At 35.1% G+C, this 21,066-nt stretch overlaps 1 protein-coding gene and 1 long non-coding RNA gene across 2 annotated transcripts; one reads left to right on the plus strand and one right to left on the minus strand.

Annotated features, from left to right (window-relative positions):
* Positions 1–10,444: 10,444 nt before the first annotated feature.
* On the plus strand, positions 10,445–11,757 carry LOC148209985 (uncharacterized). The gene is made up of 2 exons (XR_015792288.1): positions 10,445–11,197; positions 11,431–11,757. It is a non-coding gene; the product is annotated as an uncharacterized LOC148209985 (long non-coding RNA).
* Positions 11,758–18,424: 6,667 nt separating this feature from the next.
* LOC111024285 (uncharacterized) lies at positions 18,425–20,865 on the minus strand. Its single transcript, XM_022301932.2, has 2 exons — positions 19,552–20,865; positions 18,425–18,750 (listed from the first exon to the last, which is right to left on the minus strand). Exons 1-2 carry the CDS (start codon positions 20,767–20,769, stop codon positions 18,550–18,552), a joined length of 1,419 nt encoding a protein of 472 aa, XP_022157624.2. The 5' UTR covers positions 20,770–20,865; the 3' UTR covers positions 18,425–18,549.
* Positions 20,866–21,066: the final 201 nt, after the last annotated feature.

Below are 21,066 nucleotides of genomic sequence, written 5' to 3' on the forward strand. Positions count from 1 at the left end.
GGCCACTCCGCATCGCGATGACGTTGCGAGAGGTACAGTGAAAGGAAATTGAATGAGAAAAGAAAATATAATTTTTAGAGAAGAAAATAGATTATGAAAAGAAAGAAAAATTATAAAAGACAAAATTTTAGACAGAAAAAACTAGGAAAAATATTAAATTTTAAGAGAGACAAATGAAATTGATCTGTTAGGAAAAAAATAAAAATACAGAAAAATTTAGAGAGGAAGAGACAAATAATAATAAATATTTAAAATATGAGAAAAATAAATTTTGTCGAGATAAATTTAGAAAGAATAAAATTTTAGAATGAAAAAGAAATTTTTTTTAAAATAAATATGAAAAAGGAAAAAAAAATTGAGTATTAGAAGGAAGAAAAAACAGATTTTGAAAAACTTTCAACTGGTTTTTTTTTTTTTAAATTTACATAGAATTTCAATATGGTTTTTGAAAAAAAAAATAAAAAATTGAATTGATTATCAAATTATACTGTTTTTAAAAAACCAAAAACAAAACACGAAAACCTTCAAAATAATGAAGTGTGAATTTTGGAAGTATATCAACCCTACTATTCTTTTTATTATTTTCGACATAAATCTTACCTTTTTTCAAGAATTAAATTTTTTCATTAGTTATGTACATTACGTGCAATAAAGTGCGACTTTTCCAAAGCGAGCATAGCTTGACAGTAATTGTTACATATCTCCAACCAAGAAGTTGTGAGTTCGATCCCTTGCTTCCACGTATTGTATTAAAAAAAGGTGACTTTCAAAGTGTATCAATCCATACCATTTTTCAATACTCTTTTCATTGTTTTTTTTTTTTTAAGAAAAATACTATTTTAATTTTATTCTTCAAAAAGATTTCAACCTCCTTTTTTAAGTTTTTTTTTTCTTAATTATAACTGAGGTGATTACCTAAATAAAGTGTGACTTTTGAAAGTATGTATAAGAACCATACCATTTAGCAATAATGGAATTTTATTATCACCTCCAGCTTTAATATTAAAATAAATAAATCCTAGATAATAAACTTTGTTATTGTTTTCATACAGTCTCATTCTTTCTTCGCATACTTTCTCTAATAAAAATGACGTTTCTTCTAGAAAAAATAAAATTACTTTGTCATTGTTCGTGAAAATCTCATCATATTTTGGATGGATCAATCAATTTTTTTAAATTAATGTACTTGGTATTATTATTAGCTCGGACAAACATAATTGAGTAAATAAGACATCTATTAACTTCTATAAAGTCTGAAGTTTGATCCTCCAAAATTGAACTAGTTGTCAAGCAGGTGAATCCCTCCCAAGCTCTGGAGTGGGATGGGTTACCAGCCTTTTTTTTCCAAAAATATTGGCATATTGTAGGCGTGGAGGTTAGTGATACCTGCTTGAATGTTCTTGTAAAAGAAAAAAAGCAAATATGAACACCAAGCAACAGCCACATTATCAGTACCTTAACTTCCAGGTCAATAATAGGCAATATTTATTGCCACCATTAACCGGCCGTTTTTATTCAATCTCAGCTCATATCAGTAAAAGATATGACCATACAGTTGGAGAATAATCTTCCTCAAATCATTCTCCTCATCGCCAACTATCGCCTTATTTGTTGCAGCCAAACCTTCCATATTATCTAGAATCTTTTTCTTCATTTTACGGTTGCTATTATTTCCTTGGTACACAAGAAATTCAATCAATTATATTGTAATTTTACAGATCTTTCTTCTTGTGCAGTTCATGCTAAACCTTTTTATGGTATCAGAGCATTAGACACGAAAAGAGAACTAGGTTGAGTTTCAATTGACCTTCATTCTAAACTCCTCTATCACACATTTTTCCTCTCTGCTTTCATTTTTTTTTCTCATGGCAGAAAAAGAAATTTCATTGACTATACAATCATTCCACCAATGTGCAAGTCTCATCTCTATCAAGTTGAATTCCTCAAATTACCTATTGTGGAAGTCACAGGTGCTACCGCTTATACGAACACTTGGCCTGGAACATCACCTTACCGAAAAGGCTCCCACAGTAGATTCAATCAAAGACAAGGATGGCAATGCATTGACCAACCCTCAACTCAACATATGGACCAACAATGATGGCCTCTTAACATCTTGACTACTAGGAATCATTGCTGAAGATGTGTTAGCATTGATTGAAGGTACTGAAACTGCAAAAGAGGTATGACATTCTCTTGAAGATCAACTATTAACTATGACTAAAGAGAATGAAATACACATTAACGAAGCCTACTTTGAAAAAGGAACCTTGTCTCTTGATGAGTATATCAAGAAATTTAAGAGTTTGTGTGATAAGCTTGCTGCTATGAAAAGGCCTTTGGAAGATGTGTCAAAAGTCTTTCACTTAGCTAGAGGATTGAGGAGCAAATATAAGGATTTTAGGACAGCTATGTTGTTTAAACCCCCTTATCCTTCTTAAAATCAATTTGTTCTTGCCTTGAAAACACATGATCAACTTCTTTCTATTGAAGAGGCAGAAGAAAAAGCTAGCCAAATTCAAGTTAATCAAGCTTTCTACTCAAACCGAGGAAGTGGTAATGGGAGAGGACAACAATTCTCCTCTCGAGGAAGAGGATTTCATCATAGTAGGCAACCAAAGGATCACAACAAATCGAAGCAAGGTACTTACTCTCCTTTGAAAAACAATATCTCACACCAAGGTGTTACTAACATGACAGTTTTCAAGCAAGACAGAGGAATAATATGTCAAATATGTGGTAAAAATATGTGGTAAACATAACCACACGGCTCTTGAATGTTGGAAGCGCTTCGATCATGCTTACCAATATGAGGATATCACAGAAGCCCTTGTTGCACTAACGTTAAATGAAGTTGAGGATAACAATATCTATGCTGATTCTGGAGCAACGTCACACGTAGTGAATGATCCAGGTAAAGTACAATTTGCTCGCTCCTATTATGGTTCTGACAAACTATTTGTTGGTGACGGTAAATGTTTGAATATCACCCACACGGGTCAAACTTTATTTAAAACTCCAAAAGGTCCATTACATCTTAAAAATGTACTCATTGTGCCTGAAATAAAAAAGAACCTCTTATCTATCAGCAAATTGACTCATGATAATAATTGTTCAATTACCTTTTTTGCTAATAAATTTCTTATTAAGGACCGACAGGGACAAGTGCTTGCTGAAGGCTACAAAAGAAAAGGGCTATATCAGTTGGGAGAATTGCAGACCAAACATAAAGATAATCCAGCTGCCTATCTTGCTTCATCTACTGCTTTTTTAAAATCTTATTTAGTTTCTTACACCAATTGATTCTGTTGAAACTGGTTTGATTGCTAATAAAGCTTCAAGTTTTTGTTCTATTTGGCATAAAATATTAGGTCATTTAAATGACAATTTCTTAAAAATTCTTGCTAATAAACAACTCATTAATGTGACAAGTTGGAAAAAGGACCAACAAGTATGCACTAGTTGTCAACTTGGAAAAAGTTGTAAGCTTCCTTTTAAATCTATTGAAAATCATTGTGAGAAACCTATAGATAAAATACATTGTGATCTTTGGGGACCCGCTCCTGTAGCTTCTTGTCAATTTTTTAAATATTATGTCAGTTTCATAGATGATTACTCAAGATTTGTGTGGCTTTATCTCTTAAGAAAGAAGTCTGATTTTCTTACTTGCTTTGATAAATTCAAACTCTTAGTAGAAAATCAATTTGAAGGAAAAATAAAGGTTTTTCAAAGTGATGGTGGTGGAGAATTTCAATCTATTGCCTTTAAAAATATCTTGGAACAAAATGGGATCCATCATCAATCCTCTTGTCGTTACACTTCTCAACAGAATGGAGTAGTAGAAAGAAAACATAGGCACATTGTAGAAACAAGTTTATCTCTTATTTTTCAAGCTCATATGCCTCTAAAGTATTGGGTTGATTCCTTTTTAACTGTCGTTTACCTCATAAATCGCATGCCTACACAAGCTTTATGTATGAATTCTCCTTTCCAAAAATTATATTGTAAAGAACCTAACTATGACAATATAAGAATTTTTAGATGTAGGTGCTTTCCATATCTAAGAGATAATTCTTACAAAAACAAATTTTCGAAACGGACATATCCTTGCATCTTTGTTGGATATAGCATGGAACACAAAGGATATAGCTGTCTTGATACAGTGAACAATAGAATTTATATTTCAAGGCATGTTGTGTTTGATGAAGAACCTTCTTGTACAAAGCTCGCCTGGTGGCCCAAGGATACTCTCAAGTAGAAGGTTTGGACTATGAAGAAACTTACAGTCCAGTAGTTAAGTTTGCTACAATCAGGTTAATTCTATCCCTAGCTACAAGTGCAAATTGGCCAATACGTCAACTAGACGTCAAAAATGCTTTTCTTCATGGACACCTAAAGGAACAAGTATACATGGAACAACCTCCAGGTTTTGCTAATCATTGTTATCCTACATATGTGTGCAAACTTCAAAAGTCTATTTATGGTTTAAAACAAGCACCACGAGCTTGGTTTGATAGGCTTTCTAATTTTCTGCTCCATATTGGGTTTATATGTAGTAGATCTGATCCTTCTCTATTTATCCTTAAAACTGACTCATTATTGATGCTCATGCTAATATATGTAGATGACATCATTCTTACAGGAAATAATGCAGCTTCTATCCAACAACTTATACAAACTTTAGGGTCAGAATTTGCATTGAAAGATTTGGGAACCTTGCACTACTTTCTTGGGATTGAAGTTAAACAAGTTCCGAAGGGAATAACTTTAACTCAAGGAAAATATGCCCATGATCTTCTTAAAAAGGCCCAAATGCTGGGAGCATCATCAATTAGTACACCTATGACTACATCCACACAAGACTCACCATCAGACAGACAACTAATTGATGCAAAATAATACAGAAGTATTATGGGATCCTTTCAATATCTCACACTTACGAGACCAGATATTGTGCAAGCTGTGAATAAAGTATGCCAACAACTGCAAAACCCTACCATGAAGGATTTCAAGGCCGTGAAAAGAATCTTGTGCTACATCAACGGAACTCTAGATCTTGGTATTATGCTTTATAAACATAGCTCTTATAATTTGTATGGTTTTTGTGATGCAGATTGGGGAGGGTGTCCATTAACAAGACGAAGTACCACTGGTTTTTGCGTTTTTCTTGGATCAAATTGTATCTCTTAGTCGTCTAAGAAACAACCTACTGTTGCTAGATCAAGCTCAGAAGCAGAATATCGAGCTATGGCAAGCACAACAGCTGAGCTAACTTGGATAAGTTTCATCCTTCGTGACATCGACATTCCTCTCCTCCAAACACCTCAACTATATTGTGACAATATGAGTGCACTTCACATGTCGATAAATCCAGTGTTCCATGCAAGAACAAAACACATTGAGATGGACTATCACTTTGTTCGAGAAAAAGTCGCCCTTGGAGCACTTATCACCAAGTTCGTTCCATCAAAGCAACAAATAGCAGACATATTTACCAAACCTCTCACCAAAGCTGTTTTCAAGGAATTAAGGAACAAACTCGGTGTTGGTTCAATCACTATCTTGAGTTTGAGAAAGGATGTAAAAGAAAAAAAGCAAATATGAACACCAAGCAACAGCTACATCACCAGTACCTTAACTTCCAGGTCAATAATAGGCAATATTTATTGCCACCATTAACGGGCTGTTTTTATTCAATCTCAGCCCATATCAATAAAAGATATGACCGCCAACTATCGCCTTATTTGTTGCAGCCAAACCTTCCATATTATCTAGAATCTTTTTCTTCATTTTACAGTTGCTATTATTTCCTTAGTAGAAAATCATGAAGGTCAATATGTGTAAAATTACCTTATTTATTCTCTTAAATGTCTATTTAACAATGATCTTGGTTTAGCTACGGTACACAAGAAATTCAATCAATTATATTGTAATTTTACAGATCTTTTTTCTTGTGCAGTTCATGCTAAACCTTTTTAGTTCTAAATAGAGGAGCAAGTCTGGTTGAATCATACAGCCATTGTCCTTATCCCTAACGTTAAGGATGCCAAGTATATGGTCAATCATCTTATGCACTGTGGTTTATAAAATAATCTTCAAGTCTATTTCAAATAGATTGAAACTAATATTGGAGGCAAACATTGCACCTAACAAAGTGCGTTTATTTCAGGCCGGTTGATTATGGACAATGCGATTTTGGGATATGAGAGTCTCCAATGCTTAAAAGGAAAATGGATCGGGAATAAAGGTTGGGCAGTGCTTAAGCTTGACATGAGTAAGTCTTATGACAGAGTAGAATGGTCCTTTCTCAAACGTTTTTTTCTTGCACTTGGGATGAACCATAATTTTGTGGAGCTTATCATGAGATGTATCACTTTGGTTTCCTTCTCTTTCCTGATTAATGGAGAGTGTTGGGGTTTTATTAGGCCCGGGAGTGGGATTAGGCAGGGGATCTTATTTCCCCCTATCTTTTCCTTTTTTGTCGGGAAGCTCTCTCTAGAATCTTGGAGTCGTTACAACGGAGAAAGATCATTGATGGTTTACGGATTGCCAAGTCAAGCCCCCTTATTTCGCACTTGCTATTTGCTGAGGATAGCCTCCTTTTTTTCAAAACTAAACCAGCTAAAACAAGAACAATTGCGAGTGCGTTAAATACCTTTTCTTAATTGACTGGACAGGAGATAAATTTTCAGAAGTCGACAGCTTGTTTTAGTTCAAATACAAGCCCTTTCGAAGCAGGCTATGTGATTCAGACCCTCCCGGTTACTAAAGTGCGGTTGGTCTTCCAGCTTCCTTGTCACGTAAGAAAAAAGAGTCATTTTCCTTCCTTACAGATCGTATTTGGAAATATCTTCAAGGCTGGAAAGGAGATCTCTTTTCAGCGGAGGAAATGAAATACTCATAAAGGCGGTGGTGCAGGCTATTCCAACATATGCGATGGGATGTTTTAGGCTCCCAAGAGGATTTATTCATGAATGTATCGACTGATGGCAAGGTTTTGGTGGGGTGGAGACATGGAGAGGAGACGGGTCCACTGGGCCAGGTGGAAGGCACTGTGTGTGTCTAAATTTAAGGGTGGCCTAGGCTTTCGGGATCTCGAGCTTTTCAACAAAGCTCTTCTAGCAAAGCAAGGCTGGCGGATTATGACTAAGCCGAACTCTCTCCTAGCTTTGGCTCTAAAAGGAAAATATTTTGCTGATTGCTCCTTTTTAGAGGCCTCGACAAGGAAACAAGATTCTTTTGTTTGGAAGAGCAGTATATGGGGGAACAACTTCTTTCTAAAGGTATCCGGTGGAGGGTTGGAAATGGTGATCAAGTTTTTATCCAAGGAGACAAATGGGTGCCTCGGCCAGGGTCTTTCACTACTACGTTTCCCTTTAGGGGAGATTCCGATAAGAAAGTCTCTTCTCTCATTCTTCCAAATAGTGAGTGGGACAGAAATGAGGTTACAAATAATTTTCATGAGGAGGATGTGCAGTCAATCCTCAACATTCCACTCCCAAAGAGAAGGGTTGATGACTCTTTATTATGGCATTACTCCAAGGATGGTATCTATACAGTGAAAAGTGGGTATCGATTGGCTAGTGATGAGCTACTGTTAGGGGAGCAGTCGAATTCTCAGGCTATGTTTCAATGGTGGAAGGAGTTGTGGTCGCTTAAAGTGCCTAGCAAAATGAAAACGTTTGGGTGGAAAGCTTTTAAAGATTTCCTCCCGACGGGAACAACCCTTGCTAATCGAGGAATGGATGTAGACACTAAATGCTTTAAATGTGGTGGAATGGCCGAGACCCCATGTCATGCTATATGGAGTCGTAATCACAATAAACACCTTTGGAAGGAAACACCTTTTCCCTATATGAATCACCCTGAGAAACTTAATTATATGTCTAATCTGTTATGGTGGTTTTGGTCAACTCTCCCAAACGATACGTGGTTTGTTCTTAGCTATGTGTTGTGCAATTTGGGGAAACAGAAATAAGGAGAGGTTTGTCGAGGGTGGCGTTAGTAGTAATCCGAGATATGTTTGGGAATGGGTCGTCTCCTACATTAATTAGTAAGGAAATAATTTCAACACATAATCTCCAATTATAATACCATTTTAAATCACCATTAAATCTAAAAACTTAAATTGATTGATCATAGTAGAGGTACGTCAACATTTATATTATACGAAGTACATTAATTATAACTAATATACCTAAAGCACATCAAGGTATATTTGATATATATATATTGATCTACTTCAGATCAGGTACACCTGTTATTCGTATTAAACTTGATATACTTAGGGAAGAGTAAAATTGAAATAAAAAACGAAAAATGAGATTTCAAATATTTTGTCATATTTGTAAAATCGAGAAGCTGCTATATTTACAAATATGACAGATTCCCCTTCTTCTTCATGGTATGGCATTGACCGAATCCAATGGACTAAATTAAAATATCTGCATCTCATTGGTCTACAAAATTGTCTCTCTTTTGTAATTATGATGTAAGCACTATATCTTTAAATTGGAGCGCTTTTATCTAATGCCTCATTTTTTGTGAGTATGTTCTTCACATACATCAATGAAATGAAATTAGTTCTTCTTTACCAAAAAAAAGTCACATTGATCGTAATTCCACCAAGCAATCACCTCTTGCGTAGCGGCCGCCGACTCCCGCGTGAAATTAAAAGTAAGATGATGAGAGTTTTACCCATATTAAATAATATCACACCATTATGGAAAATGTAAAGAGTTCATTACAAAAGCTTTTTAATCCAAATATAATTAAGTAGATAGTAGATCTATTATTATTTTAAAAGTAACCATAGCTTTTGTTTTATACATTAACTCACTCATACGTCTCTTGTCAAAAAAGGAAAAAAAAAAAAAACTCACTCATGTCAGCTCCGATTTTTGCCTTCTACTTAGGGAAGGAATGTTGATTGTGGAAATCTTAGGGTGAATTTGGCATCTGTCTGTGGTTTATTGATAAATTTAGTAGCAGCCGGATGGTTGTTCCGTAAAATTATTCGAGGTATATGCAAGTTGATTTAGATACTCAGTGACATAAAAAAAAATTATAAACAAATTTATTTTTGTTAAAATTGAAAATATATAAAACATAATTATATTATAAATTATATAATACTGAAATAATAATTATAGAAAATTTATAAGGTTTATAATAGCCATGTAGTGTAAGAAAAGGCATTGGGATCCATGGAGGTGTATCAATAGATCTAAGCCGATGAGATGAGTAGACAAATTCATGGTTAAAGAATTAGAAATAATTTGGTTACTCAAGGTTAAAAAATACTTTGGTCCCAATATTATGGTGAAGTAACCATTTAATCTTTGAATTTTAGTTTATAATGATTTAGTCCCTATACTTTCAAATTTTAGTTTATAATGATTTAGTCCCTATACTTTCAAATTAGTAATATTAGTCCCTAAGCTCTAGTATGCATACAATTTAGACAATTAGTCGTCCCTCTAATATTTTAGACAACAGTAACATATATGTAACAGTTTAATCTCTGTAGCTTAAAGTTTGTAACGATTTAGTCTCTATCATGAAAAATTTTGTGAAACTTTTTATATATCTAGATTGATAAACCAATGAGAGGGACCAAATATATTTATAAATTACGAAAAAAAAATCGTTGTATGATAAAAATAGACACTTAGGGACTAAATTGTTACATACTAAATTCAATGACTAAATTGTTACCAATTTAAAAGTAAAGAGAATAAATCGTTATAAAATAAAGTTCAGGGTAAATTGTTATTTAGCAGACTAAATGTGTTTTCTTAACCCTTATTTAATTAAATGAGAACAAATAGTTCAGACCCAGGGGCTGTTTGTTTCGTGGGAATCCAAAATTCCCATTGGACGGGCATCTGTATTCCCACATTTGTTTTGCACGGAATGTATGATACACGGGCATCTCAAGATGTTCGGGTATTCTAGGATGCCCGTACGGGAGGCATCTAACGAGTTTTGGATGCCATTTTGAAACATGGGTATCCACGATTCTCGTGTTGAGGGCATCCGCTCTTTAAATTTTTGCCCTTCGTTTTTTTCCATATATTTTCTTTCCTTTTCCCCAAAAAATTTTTTATTTTTAAATTTATAATTTAAATAAATTAATGGCTCATTGTCTAATAAGCAATTTTATGCAATTAAGTATATTTGTACACTACATTTACATCTAAAATAAACTGCAATTAAATTATATAATATCTCGATTTATTTTTAATATTTTGAAGGAATTATATTATTAATAATATTTATTATCAAAAATATATAATTTTAAAGCAACCATTTTTTTTACCACCAATATATCTGTGATATTTTTCCTCTTAAATAATACGATGGTAAGATATATTTATCCAAGATAATACTGAAACAATGGAGGACAGCTTGCATGCAGAGATTTAATCCCTAAAAACAACGATAAAATCAATCTATATATGGGATATATTTTGGCAATAAAATCAATCTATATATGGAAGAGTTGCTTCTCACCATGACCAAAGAAAATGAACTCCACTTTAATGAAGCTCTCATCAGTCTACGAAAGGACAGTCTGTCGCTTGATGAGTACATCAAAAAATTCAAGAACTTGGGTGACAGATTAGCCGCCATGAAGAAACCTCTTGACAATCTAACTAAGGTGATGCATTTAGCAAGAGGTTTGGGAAGCAATTATAGAGAATTCAAAACAGACATGTTCTCAAAGCCACCATATCCCACATATAATCAATTCTAACTGGCACTAAAGAATCATGAGCACAGTAGATCAATCTTGAAGCAGAGGAAGGAAAAATTTCTGTCATGGACCATAATCAAGCCTTATACTCTCAAAGGGGAAGAAACAAAGGACGAGGCAGGCATTTCTCCTCAATAGGACGAGGATTTCAACAAGGCAGACCTCATATAATGCAACAACCAGATCTGAAGCAGTCCCCTCAAAGACTCCAAACTGAAAAAACAAATGAGAACTCTCCCTTTAAGGCTGAAGGACGAGTAAGTTGTCAAATATGTGGAAAATTTAATCACACTGCCATTGAATGTTGGAACAGATTTGATCATAGCTTTCAACTTGAGGATTTGCCTAAAGCACTAGCTGCATTCAACTTGAAGGATACATCAGATCAGAATCTCTACGCAGATTCAGGCGCTACTTCTCATGTGTTAAATGATGCTGGTAAGCTAGCTTCAGTTAAAACCTATAAAGGAAAAGAATCAATTTATATAGGTGATGGTAATGTTTTAGAAATATCTCATATAAGACATAGTAAATTAAGTACTGATTTTGGAAACTTAGTCCTTAAAGATGTCCTTGATGTACCTAACATGACAAAAAAATCTTCTCTCAGTAAACTAGCTAAGGACAATGATTGTGTTATTACTTTCTCCACTGACAATTTCGTTGTTAAGAACAAACAGGGGGAGATCCTAGCGAAGGGACATAAGAAAGGAGGACTTTATGCATTGGATCTACGCTAGCCGCAACAGATTGATGGTTTACATGCGTATCTAGCTTCCACCGGCACGAATAAGGCTCCCTATTCTATATGGCATAGAAGAATGAGACATTTAAATGAAAGTTATATTAGAGTTTTGAGCAATAATAATGCTATTGATGTTTCTAGTTGGAAAAAACTTGAGAATGTGTGTACTGAATGCCAAATGGGCAAAAGTTCTAAATTACCTTTTTATTCAAATCATAATTTAAATATGGCATTGGGGGCTGCTCCTATCTCATCTTGTCAAAATTTCAAGTATTATGCATGTTTTGTGGATGATTTTTCAAGTTTACATGTTATATGCTCTAAAGAAAAAATCAGATTTTTTGTCTTGTTTTGTGAAATTTCAACGGATGACAGAGAATCAATTTGACAAAAGAATCAAAGTGTTTCAAAGTGATGGAGGGGGGGAATTCACTTCCTTGGCTCTTAAAGCTTACCTTGAGGAAAGAGGGATTCGACATCAATTTTGCTGCCCTCACACACCTCAGCAAAATGGCGTTGTAGAAAGGAAACACAGACACATAGTAGAGACAAGTTTGAGCCTTCTTTTTCAAGGAAATATACCCAATAAATATTGGGTTGATGCTTTTCTCACTGCTATTTTTTTAATCAATAGAATGCCTTGTCAATCCTTAAAAATGAAAACTCCATTTAGCCTTTTGTACAATAAAGAATCTATATACGATAGCTTAAGAGTTTTTGGTTGCAGGTGTTTTCCATACTTAAGAAACTATAACCATAATAAATTTGATAAACGTAACATATCCATGTGTGTTCATTGGATATAGTTCCATATATACACAAGGGTCATAGATGTCTAGACCCTAAAACAAATAGAATTTATATATCTAGACATGTGATTTTCGATGAAGAAGTTTATCCTTTTAAGTCTAGCACACACAATGACACACTAATTAGCACAACACAACTTGAAGTTACTGAGTTTAAAGATCTAGAAGGATGGATAAGTTGCTGCAACACCAAAGGATCTACTGCAGACCTTGAAAGAATGTTAGAAGCTGATCACTCCAACAAGAAAATGATATATGAAGACTTTTCTCAAGAAACACTTGAGGAACGACCAAATTTGAGTGAAAATAAGCACCAAGTATTGGAGAAGAGCAACGACAAATGAGGAAAGAGCATTCCCCAACAAAATCTGATTTCACAGGTGACGGACAAACCAAACAACTAGAGAGCACCATCTGTTCCTCCGCTCTTCATAATGAGCAATCTCCAGTTACTAACTTTCATATTATACAGTCTCTTAACAATCAAAATGACTCTTTTACTTGTGTTGCAGGTGATAAGGAGGATAGTCCACTTGATCAAACTCCCACCAACTGTGGCTCACAAAATAAGCCCATTATATCCTCTCACTCAACTCATATTTCAAATAATCTGTCATCACTATCTGACATTAGCAATCAATTAATAATTGAACTTCCTATTTCTCATGTAGATGAACACAACGTACAACTCCTGCCTTGCTCACACCAACTAGAAGAATTGTGTCAGAATCAATCCACAAACATTCCCACTCATACAATGATCACAAGACATAAGCCGACCTCCAATCCATCTCTTGACAAACAACTACACAAAGAAGTGCAAAATTTGAAGCTCCACAAATCCAATCAAAACCATACCTTGATACCCGTGGACTCTATCTCATAACCAAAGTCATATAAAACTGTTGGGTTTTGGCAAAATATTGAAATTGAAGTTGTCCCACATTGGAAGAATACAAGGATGGTCTCCATGTACTAGAAGTTGTCCCACATCGAAAAAGTAAAAGGAGGAGATGTGTTCCAACTACTATAAAAGGAGCTCATGGCTTGGATTTTAATCATCCCAATTGAAATACTTTAAGCTTGATATACTAGCTTTAGTTAACTGAGCGGTATTTGCTTTGAAAGAGTGTTTTGTGTAATTGGGGTCGGGAAGAGAAATCTGTGTGATTGTAATAATTTTTCACATAGTGGATTTTCCCTTGTGGGCCGTGATTTTTTCTCCGGTTTGGGATTTTTCCATGTTAATTCTTCTGTTTCTTTATTTTATTGCTTTCTTTAAATTTTTCAGTTATTTTCTGCTTATTCCTGCGGTAGAAGTAAGAGATTTTTCCCAAGAAAAATGACCCTTAAAATACCACATTGGAAGGCATTTATAGAGGAGGAACTTCATGCACTTCGTCAAAATCACACGTGGGACCTTGTTCCTCCACCCTTAAACATAAATGTCATTGGATCCAAGTGGATTTTTAAGACCAAGTTCAAAGAGGATGGATCTCTTGAACGATACAAAGCTCGTCTTGTTGCCCCAAGGATATACACAAGTTGAAGGTTTGGATTATGCTGAAACGTTTAGTCCAGTTATAAAGCCTACAACCATTCGTCTAGTACTAGCCTTGGCTGTAACCTCGAAATGGCCTCTCAAACAATTAGATGTCAAAAATGCTTTTTTACATGGTTACCTTAAGGAGGTTGTCTACATCTCCCAACCACCAGGATTCCAAGATGACAAAGTCCCTCATTTTGTGTGCAAACTCAATCGTTCTCTCTATGGCTTAAAGCAAGCACCAAGAGCGTGGTTTGATAGATTATCAAAATTTCTAATGCACTTGGGATTTTATTCTTGTCGATCCGACCCTTCTCTATTCATTTTTAGACAAAAAACTACTATCATTCTCATGCTAATTTACGTTGATGACATTATCTTGACAGGAAATAACAATGTTTTTCTTAAGGAGCTACTTTCCCAACTCAGTAAAGAATTTGCAATCAAGGATCTGGGAGCATTTCACTGCTTCCTAGGAATTGAAGTACATGACAACACCAATGACTTAATGCTAACTCAATGTAAGTATGCTCAGAATATATTACAATGAGTAGGAAGATGGAAGCTTCAATCAGTGCAACACCTATGGCTCTTGCTCCCCCAAGTTCACCTAACGACGATGAACCTGTGGATACCACCTCTTATCGTAGTATAGTAGGATCCCTTCAATACTTATCTCTCACACGTCCAGACATTATTCAAGCAGTGAATAAAATTTACCAACATTTCCAAAGTCCTACTGTCAAAGACCTCAAAGAAGTCAAGCGAATTCTACGCTACTTGGTTGGAACTACACACCTTGGAATCACCATTTACAAAAACCACACTCTCAACCTCTATGCTTTTTGTGATACGGATTGGGGTGGGTGTCCAGTTACTCGTCAAAGTACAATCGGGTTCTGTGTCTATCTTGGCTCTAACATCATCTCTTGGTCCTCTAAGAAGCAGCCCACAATTGCTCGGTCTAGTTCAGAGTCTGAATATCGTGCAATGGCTACAACAACAACTGAAATTACTTTGCTCACTTTTCTTCTTCGAGAAATCGGCATTCCTCTATTAAAACCCCCTGAACTATTATGTGATAATTTAAGCGCCTTGTAAATGTCAGTCAATCCCGTGTTTCATGCTCGCACAAAACACATTGAACTTGACTATCATTTTGTTCGAGAAAAAGTAGCCGTTGGATCACTTGTCACTCGCTATGTTCCCTCCAAACGTCAATTGGCGGACATACTCACGAAACCCCTACCTAAAGCCACATTTAAGGACCTTCGAAGCAAACTTGGAGTACGTGGGGCTCCTACCTCTAGTTTGAGGGAAGATGAAACAATGGAGGACGGCTTGCAGAGATTTAATCCCTAAAAACAACAATAAAATCAATCTATATATGAGATCTATTTTGGCAAATTAGCCCATTGATTTTGCCCAGATTTTCCGGCAAAATATATCATTGATTGTGTCTCTTTTAATGCAGATTTAAGTACTTATGTAAATATTACCGTTACCTATACTTTCTTATTCTATTCTTCCTTTGTGCTAGTATTTATCAGTCACAAGAGCTATCGTAAACATGATCTTCTGTATGCTAATTTCAATTGAAAGGTTTTCTTGATTCTTATTCTCAACTCTTGGTCCTGTGTTGCTAAGCATATCATCACAATAGCTTTGTATTTAAATAAAAATTATATGATTGTCCTTTTGGAAAGATATTAAAGTTAGAAAATGAAATATATATTGAATTAATAGGAATTAATTTGTTCTAAAAAACAACGTAACAAAAAACAAAACATTATATTAATTCTAATAAATCTATTATATTGAATTTAGAAATTATATGAGTATTCGTGAGGGCATTTTTGAAACATTATATAAATTTAACACATTTCCAAGAACAAATCATATGGTTATCTAAAGGTGTCAGACATCTAAAATTTCGGACATCTGAAATTCTAAATATCGTTATATGTCCGACATCTACATTCCCAAAAAACATACGCCTCCTTGAAAATGAGAGAGAGTTCTCTCTAAATTTTCTTAGTATTCTTGCTCAGTAAAATATCTAAGTTAAATTAAGTTATATACTTGTTAGAATTGTTTTGGGTTCAAACAAAGTTTAAATCTATAGTGGATGCATCCATATGGTATGCGGATAATTTAAAATAAGTTAGTTCACCAGTAATTAGCATATATTTCCAATCAAGAGGTTGTGAGTTCGATCCTGATCCTCCACCTTACATGTGTTGTACTAAAAAAATTATCTTCTTGTATAAACCCTAATTCAGTAAATAAAATAAAAAAATAATATAAACAAATATAAAATATTAGAATTTCTAATATAGAAAATTGTTAGATATCCAATATATGAATTAAATTTACCAAATCTATTAGCTTAAGCTTTTGGGTTGAGTAGTGGTTTATTTACCCTTAACATGGTATCAGAGCAGAAGGTCGTATGTTCAAACACTTGCATTGTCGTTAATTTGCGAGTTCGATCCCCCATCACCACATATTGTACTAATAAAAATAAAAATTTGGAGTTTTTTTTTATATATATATAATAGCACACGAAACTAAGTAATAGCACATTTGTTCAATATTTTGCAAAAATGACATAAATGTAATAACTCGTGGATTAGTGACATATCGTATATTAGGTATATTAGTGATATTACTATATATCAATTGAGATAACACATGCTCTATTAATGAATGATATATTAGTAATATTACTTTCATTTCTATTGAGATTTTGTATTCACATCACCATTTTCAGAAAACAAATTATTGACTCACAAGTCTTTATTAGGAGTGTTCAAAAAACCCGACAACCCGACAAATTCAGGGTTGGGTTGGGTTAGATGAAGACTTGGGTTGGGTTGGGTTGAAATTTTCCCAACCCGATCAGGTTGGGTTGGGTCTCGGGTTTAACCGTTAAAAATTCGTGTCAACCCAACCCAACCCGAATTTATGTATATATATATTTTTTAATTATAAATAATATAATATCTTTATAAATATATAAATAATTTTTTTTTATCTTTAATCTCAACTCTCCATTAGTTTTAATCCTAGCCATTCATTTAGGTTAAGGTTTTTCATCTTTTCAATCTCACTTTCCCTCCTCCTTTCTCTCAAGCCTCTCTCCTCCATTTTCTTTTCTCTCTCAAGCTTCTTTCCTCCATTTTATTTCCTCTCTCAAGTCTCTCTCCTCCATTTTCTTCCCTCATTCAAGCTTCCCATCGCCGTAGTCATCCTTCGCAGCTCCCGTTGCCGCCCGCCTTCGTAGCTCACGTCGCCGTCGTCATCGCTAGCCTTCTTCTCTCATTTATGAGATTTTGATTCTTCTACATGAGTCGTTTTGTAACTTTGAGGTTAGAAAAATATATGGAAAAAAAATAAATGACCCAACTCGAAAATTTTGGGTTGGGTTAGCTATCGATTTTAGACCGGTCGATTCCTACATATGGCCAACCCGAAAATTCGGGTTGGTCCCAAAAATACCTCTAACCTGACCCAACCCAACCCGTGAACACCCCTACTCTTTTCAATAACAAGTTTCATAAAATAACCTAAGAAATTGAACTGCTGTTTTCATTCAAATGTTTGCAAAAATAGGTTAATAGATCCTTGGATTAATTACTACTTTATTTTCTTATGTTTATACCATTTTAAGAATAATTTGTCCATAACAATCCAAAACAATCTTACCCAAATATTATATATGTATATATGGGCTTCATTGAGTCCATCACCGTACCTAAATACAGTTCCTCATGTAGGATAAAAATTTATCATTTGAAAATTTGAGTTGGATTCAATTTCGCCTCTTAACAAAACCCACACACTTGTCCTACAAAAGATAGGCATTCAAATTATCAATTGACTTGAAAAAATATAGTTTTCTCACCTGTGATACCCAAGTAGAGGAGGGGTACATGGATTAACCGACACAACATCTTAGTGAGAGAGATCTTTGCAACCATGAAAAAAGCTTAAAATAATTATTGATACTAACGATATCAATAAAATTCATTTTCAGTGGCTCAGCCATAAAACTCTAAAGTTAAGCATGTTTGGCTTGGAACAATCTTTAAGTTTAGTGACCCCTGAAAATTTTCCTAGAAAGCATGTGAGTAACAACAAAACATCTTAAAAGAATCGGTGTCGGTTCATTGGGACAATCTTTACTCTTACATCTTGAACATAGGGCATTACACTACAAGTATTGCGATAAAGATACTAAACAAAATGATATTTTTTTCTTTTTATTACCCGAGAGTCAGCGGCCCTTTGGCCTTGATACTCTAGACCTCAAAGATATTCTCTGAGACCCCAAACCATCCAGACTATTCTTGAGGACAAACAAAATGAATTTTTAAAAAAATTAATCATAACATCATGCCATTGTTTCAAACTTCATATTAATATGATAATTTGAGGGCCAAAAGTGTATCTAAGGGTAGTTATATATATTCACAACAAACAGAAAAAACAAGTAAATTGTAAATCTATATAATCAACTATATAATGAACACTATAGACTGTGGTTGTATGCTTCCAAAAGGTAACTACAAACAACACAATTTCATTCATGTAAGCCACTGCTCCAAGCATTACAAAGAGACAAACAAAAGAAGGAAAAACAAGTTCTCTCTTACATATATTACCAATTAGGGAATTTATAAACTCATCAGATTTCTTCAGCCAGAAATTGGTAGTTGTAGCAATTGACGCCAGTAAAAATACCATCATCAAGACGACTAATAACTGATCTTCCATTCATAAGCTTATCCCGTTGAGTGTAAGAGAAAGGAACATCACAGATAGCTTGAGTGGCAATTATGCTGCCCCTCACTTTGCTCCATGCAGGCACCGTCACGTCGTGGGTCACCTGTTGTTAGGAAATATATTTAGGGAATAGAAATTTTTAAAAAATTCTCACACATAATTAATTTAATAAAACAATGTTAAAATTGAGAGATAAGAAAAGCATGTAAATTATGGATTGAGACATCATCCTGGTTCGTAAATGCTGTCCATAGAGAAAATATGCTCCTATTGCACTGAGTTATTTGACGCTCGTCCACTTCGAAGATACAACAATCTTTCAAGAGACGTGTGTAGTGTAGCAACTAATTAAGTTCTCTTACGAATCCCCAATTGTCTTTTATGCTCAAAATCATAGAACTCAAAGACAAATTCTTTGTAGTTTACCAAAAACAAAACACACCGTGAGGACTCTCTCTTAGACTATCGGATGCTACCTCTTTAATAAGGAAGTTTTTCTTTTTCTCTTTTGATTTCACTCATAAAAATTGACTGAGTACGCCTCAATTTTGTACATAATATGTAGTAAAAAATGAATTTGCTTGAAATCAGTATTTTGTTTATCACAAAAAACAGTGACAAACAAAACATTTATTCAAACCTTTAGCAAATTTATGTGATCATTACCTATTTTTTTACTGATCACAACAATTTTTCTCCTTAACAAATTCATTTTTTTCGCACATTTCGACTAATCTCACCCAACAACTGTCTGATTCTACAACATTTGTTGTCGAGAAACACATAGGAACTACCCCTATTATTAGAAAGCACTCGACTCAAGTTACTAACCCAGTTAAAAGGAGTGAAATAACAGCATAAAATAGAATAATAAATGTAAACTCTTTAAAATTTCCAACATCACCTCCACATGAGTTTTGGTCTGTTGGCTTCCTCCCCATTCATATTCCTCCTGAAACTCAGCAGAAATCTCAATCTCCCCTTCAGAAATCTTAGGAACCCCAGTTTCCACAGTCACTTTAACCCCAAATTTGGTCGATATAGAAGACTTCCAAGTTGTGGTCACAGTGTCCTCATAAGACAGCTTCACACTCACTTTTTCAGCTGCATCTTTCAAATTCTCATCAGTTCCAGTGGCCACCAAAAGGGGTTTCTCATTATAAACCCTCGCATCTGAGAGATGGAAATTGATGTTGTAAATTTCCCTCGAAATCACAAGCTCCACCACTTCCATTCTTGCCTCATCAGTGATGCTCCCAGCGGAAGCATTCAAACAATTCTGCTTCCCATCAATGCTCAGCCTCTTGCATATGTGATTGTTGCCCATGCTACGCAGTGCCACAACGATGTTGTCAACTTTGATCGGCCAAAAAAGGGCGTGGCGATCATTTGTTGAATTTTCATTCCCTTTCACCCATATCCAATCTGGATCATGAACCCAATACTTTTCGTAAGGCACATTTTTCACGCGAATATGGCCATCAGGCATCGTTAGAATCTCGTGTTTTATTCCGGGGTCGGAAATATCCGAAGCACGGAACTCTAAATAAACGCTGCCGTAGGCATAGAGCGAGGGTCGAAGGTAGCGGCCATTGTCGCCCTTGAAGGCCACATATCTTGGGAGAATGCAGAGGGAGTCCCAGTCGACCACTGTTACGAGGTCGGATCGGTCTCTTTCGGGTCTTGAGCTTTTGGCAAAGAGGCAATTTTTGTGTGCTCCGAAGGCCTCGCTGTGGAGATGGAGGTTGCGGTCGAGATGGGCGTTTCGGAACCGGAAACCGCCGTGGAAACCGTCGTCGTTGATGGGCTTGAATAAGGTGCAGGTGTGCTTTGATTGGTCTTCGTCGGGCTTTTTGACTCCGGCCACGATGTAGTGGGAGGATTGGGAGTGCAGAACCCAGTATCTGTTGTTCCAGCAGCATCTTATGTAGAAAAATCCTTTCCCAAACTTGGAGGTTTGGAGCTCGAACTTTATGTATGGACTCACAACTTTGTCGCCGGAGAATTGGAGATATCCAAATAGCTCCTTGTCCTTACGAGAAAAGTAGAGATATTTTTGGTTGGAGACTGATTTGAGAGCAAACTGATAGGGGATTGAGGGAACTTCTGATTCTTCATCCATGGCTTTCGAAATATTGATAAGGGCTTTGTGTGTTCCTCAGCCCCAATTAGCTCTCCTATTTATAACCTCTTAGAGGTTTTATTCTAGGCTTTTTGTCAAGCTTAGAATAAATATTGTAATATTTACATTGAGGTTGAGAAGTTAAGCTATACCAATTTTTAGATTATGATAAATTGTTGGTTTTGAAGAAAAATTAAACAATCCGTGTTGATTCAATTATAAAATATATATCTAGTACGAAATTTGTAGGGTTTAGGAGAGAAACTATGAAAAAAATGGCCAAGTTATTCAATGGTT

The sequence above is a fragment of the Momordica charantia genome, assembly GCF_013281855.1.
Source record: "Momordica charantia cultivar OHB3-1 chromosome 7 unlocalized genomic scaffold, Mcharantia_2.0 BLBB01000007.1, whole genome shotgun sequence".
Taxonomy (NCBI): domain Eukaryota; kingdom Viridiplantae; phylum Streptophyta; class Magnoliopsida; order Cucurbitales; family Cucurbitaceae; genus Momordica; species Momordica charantia.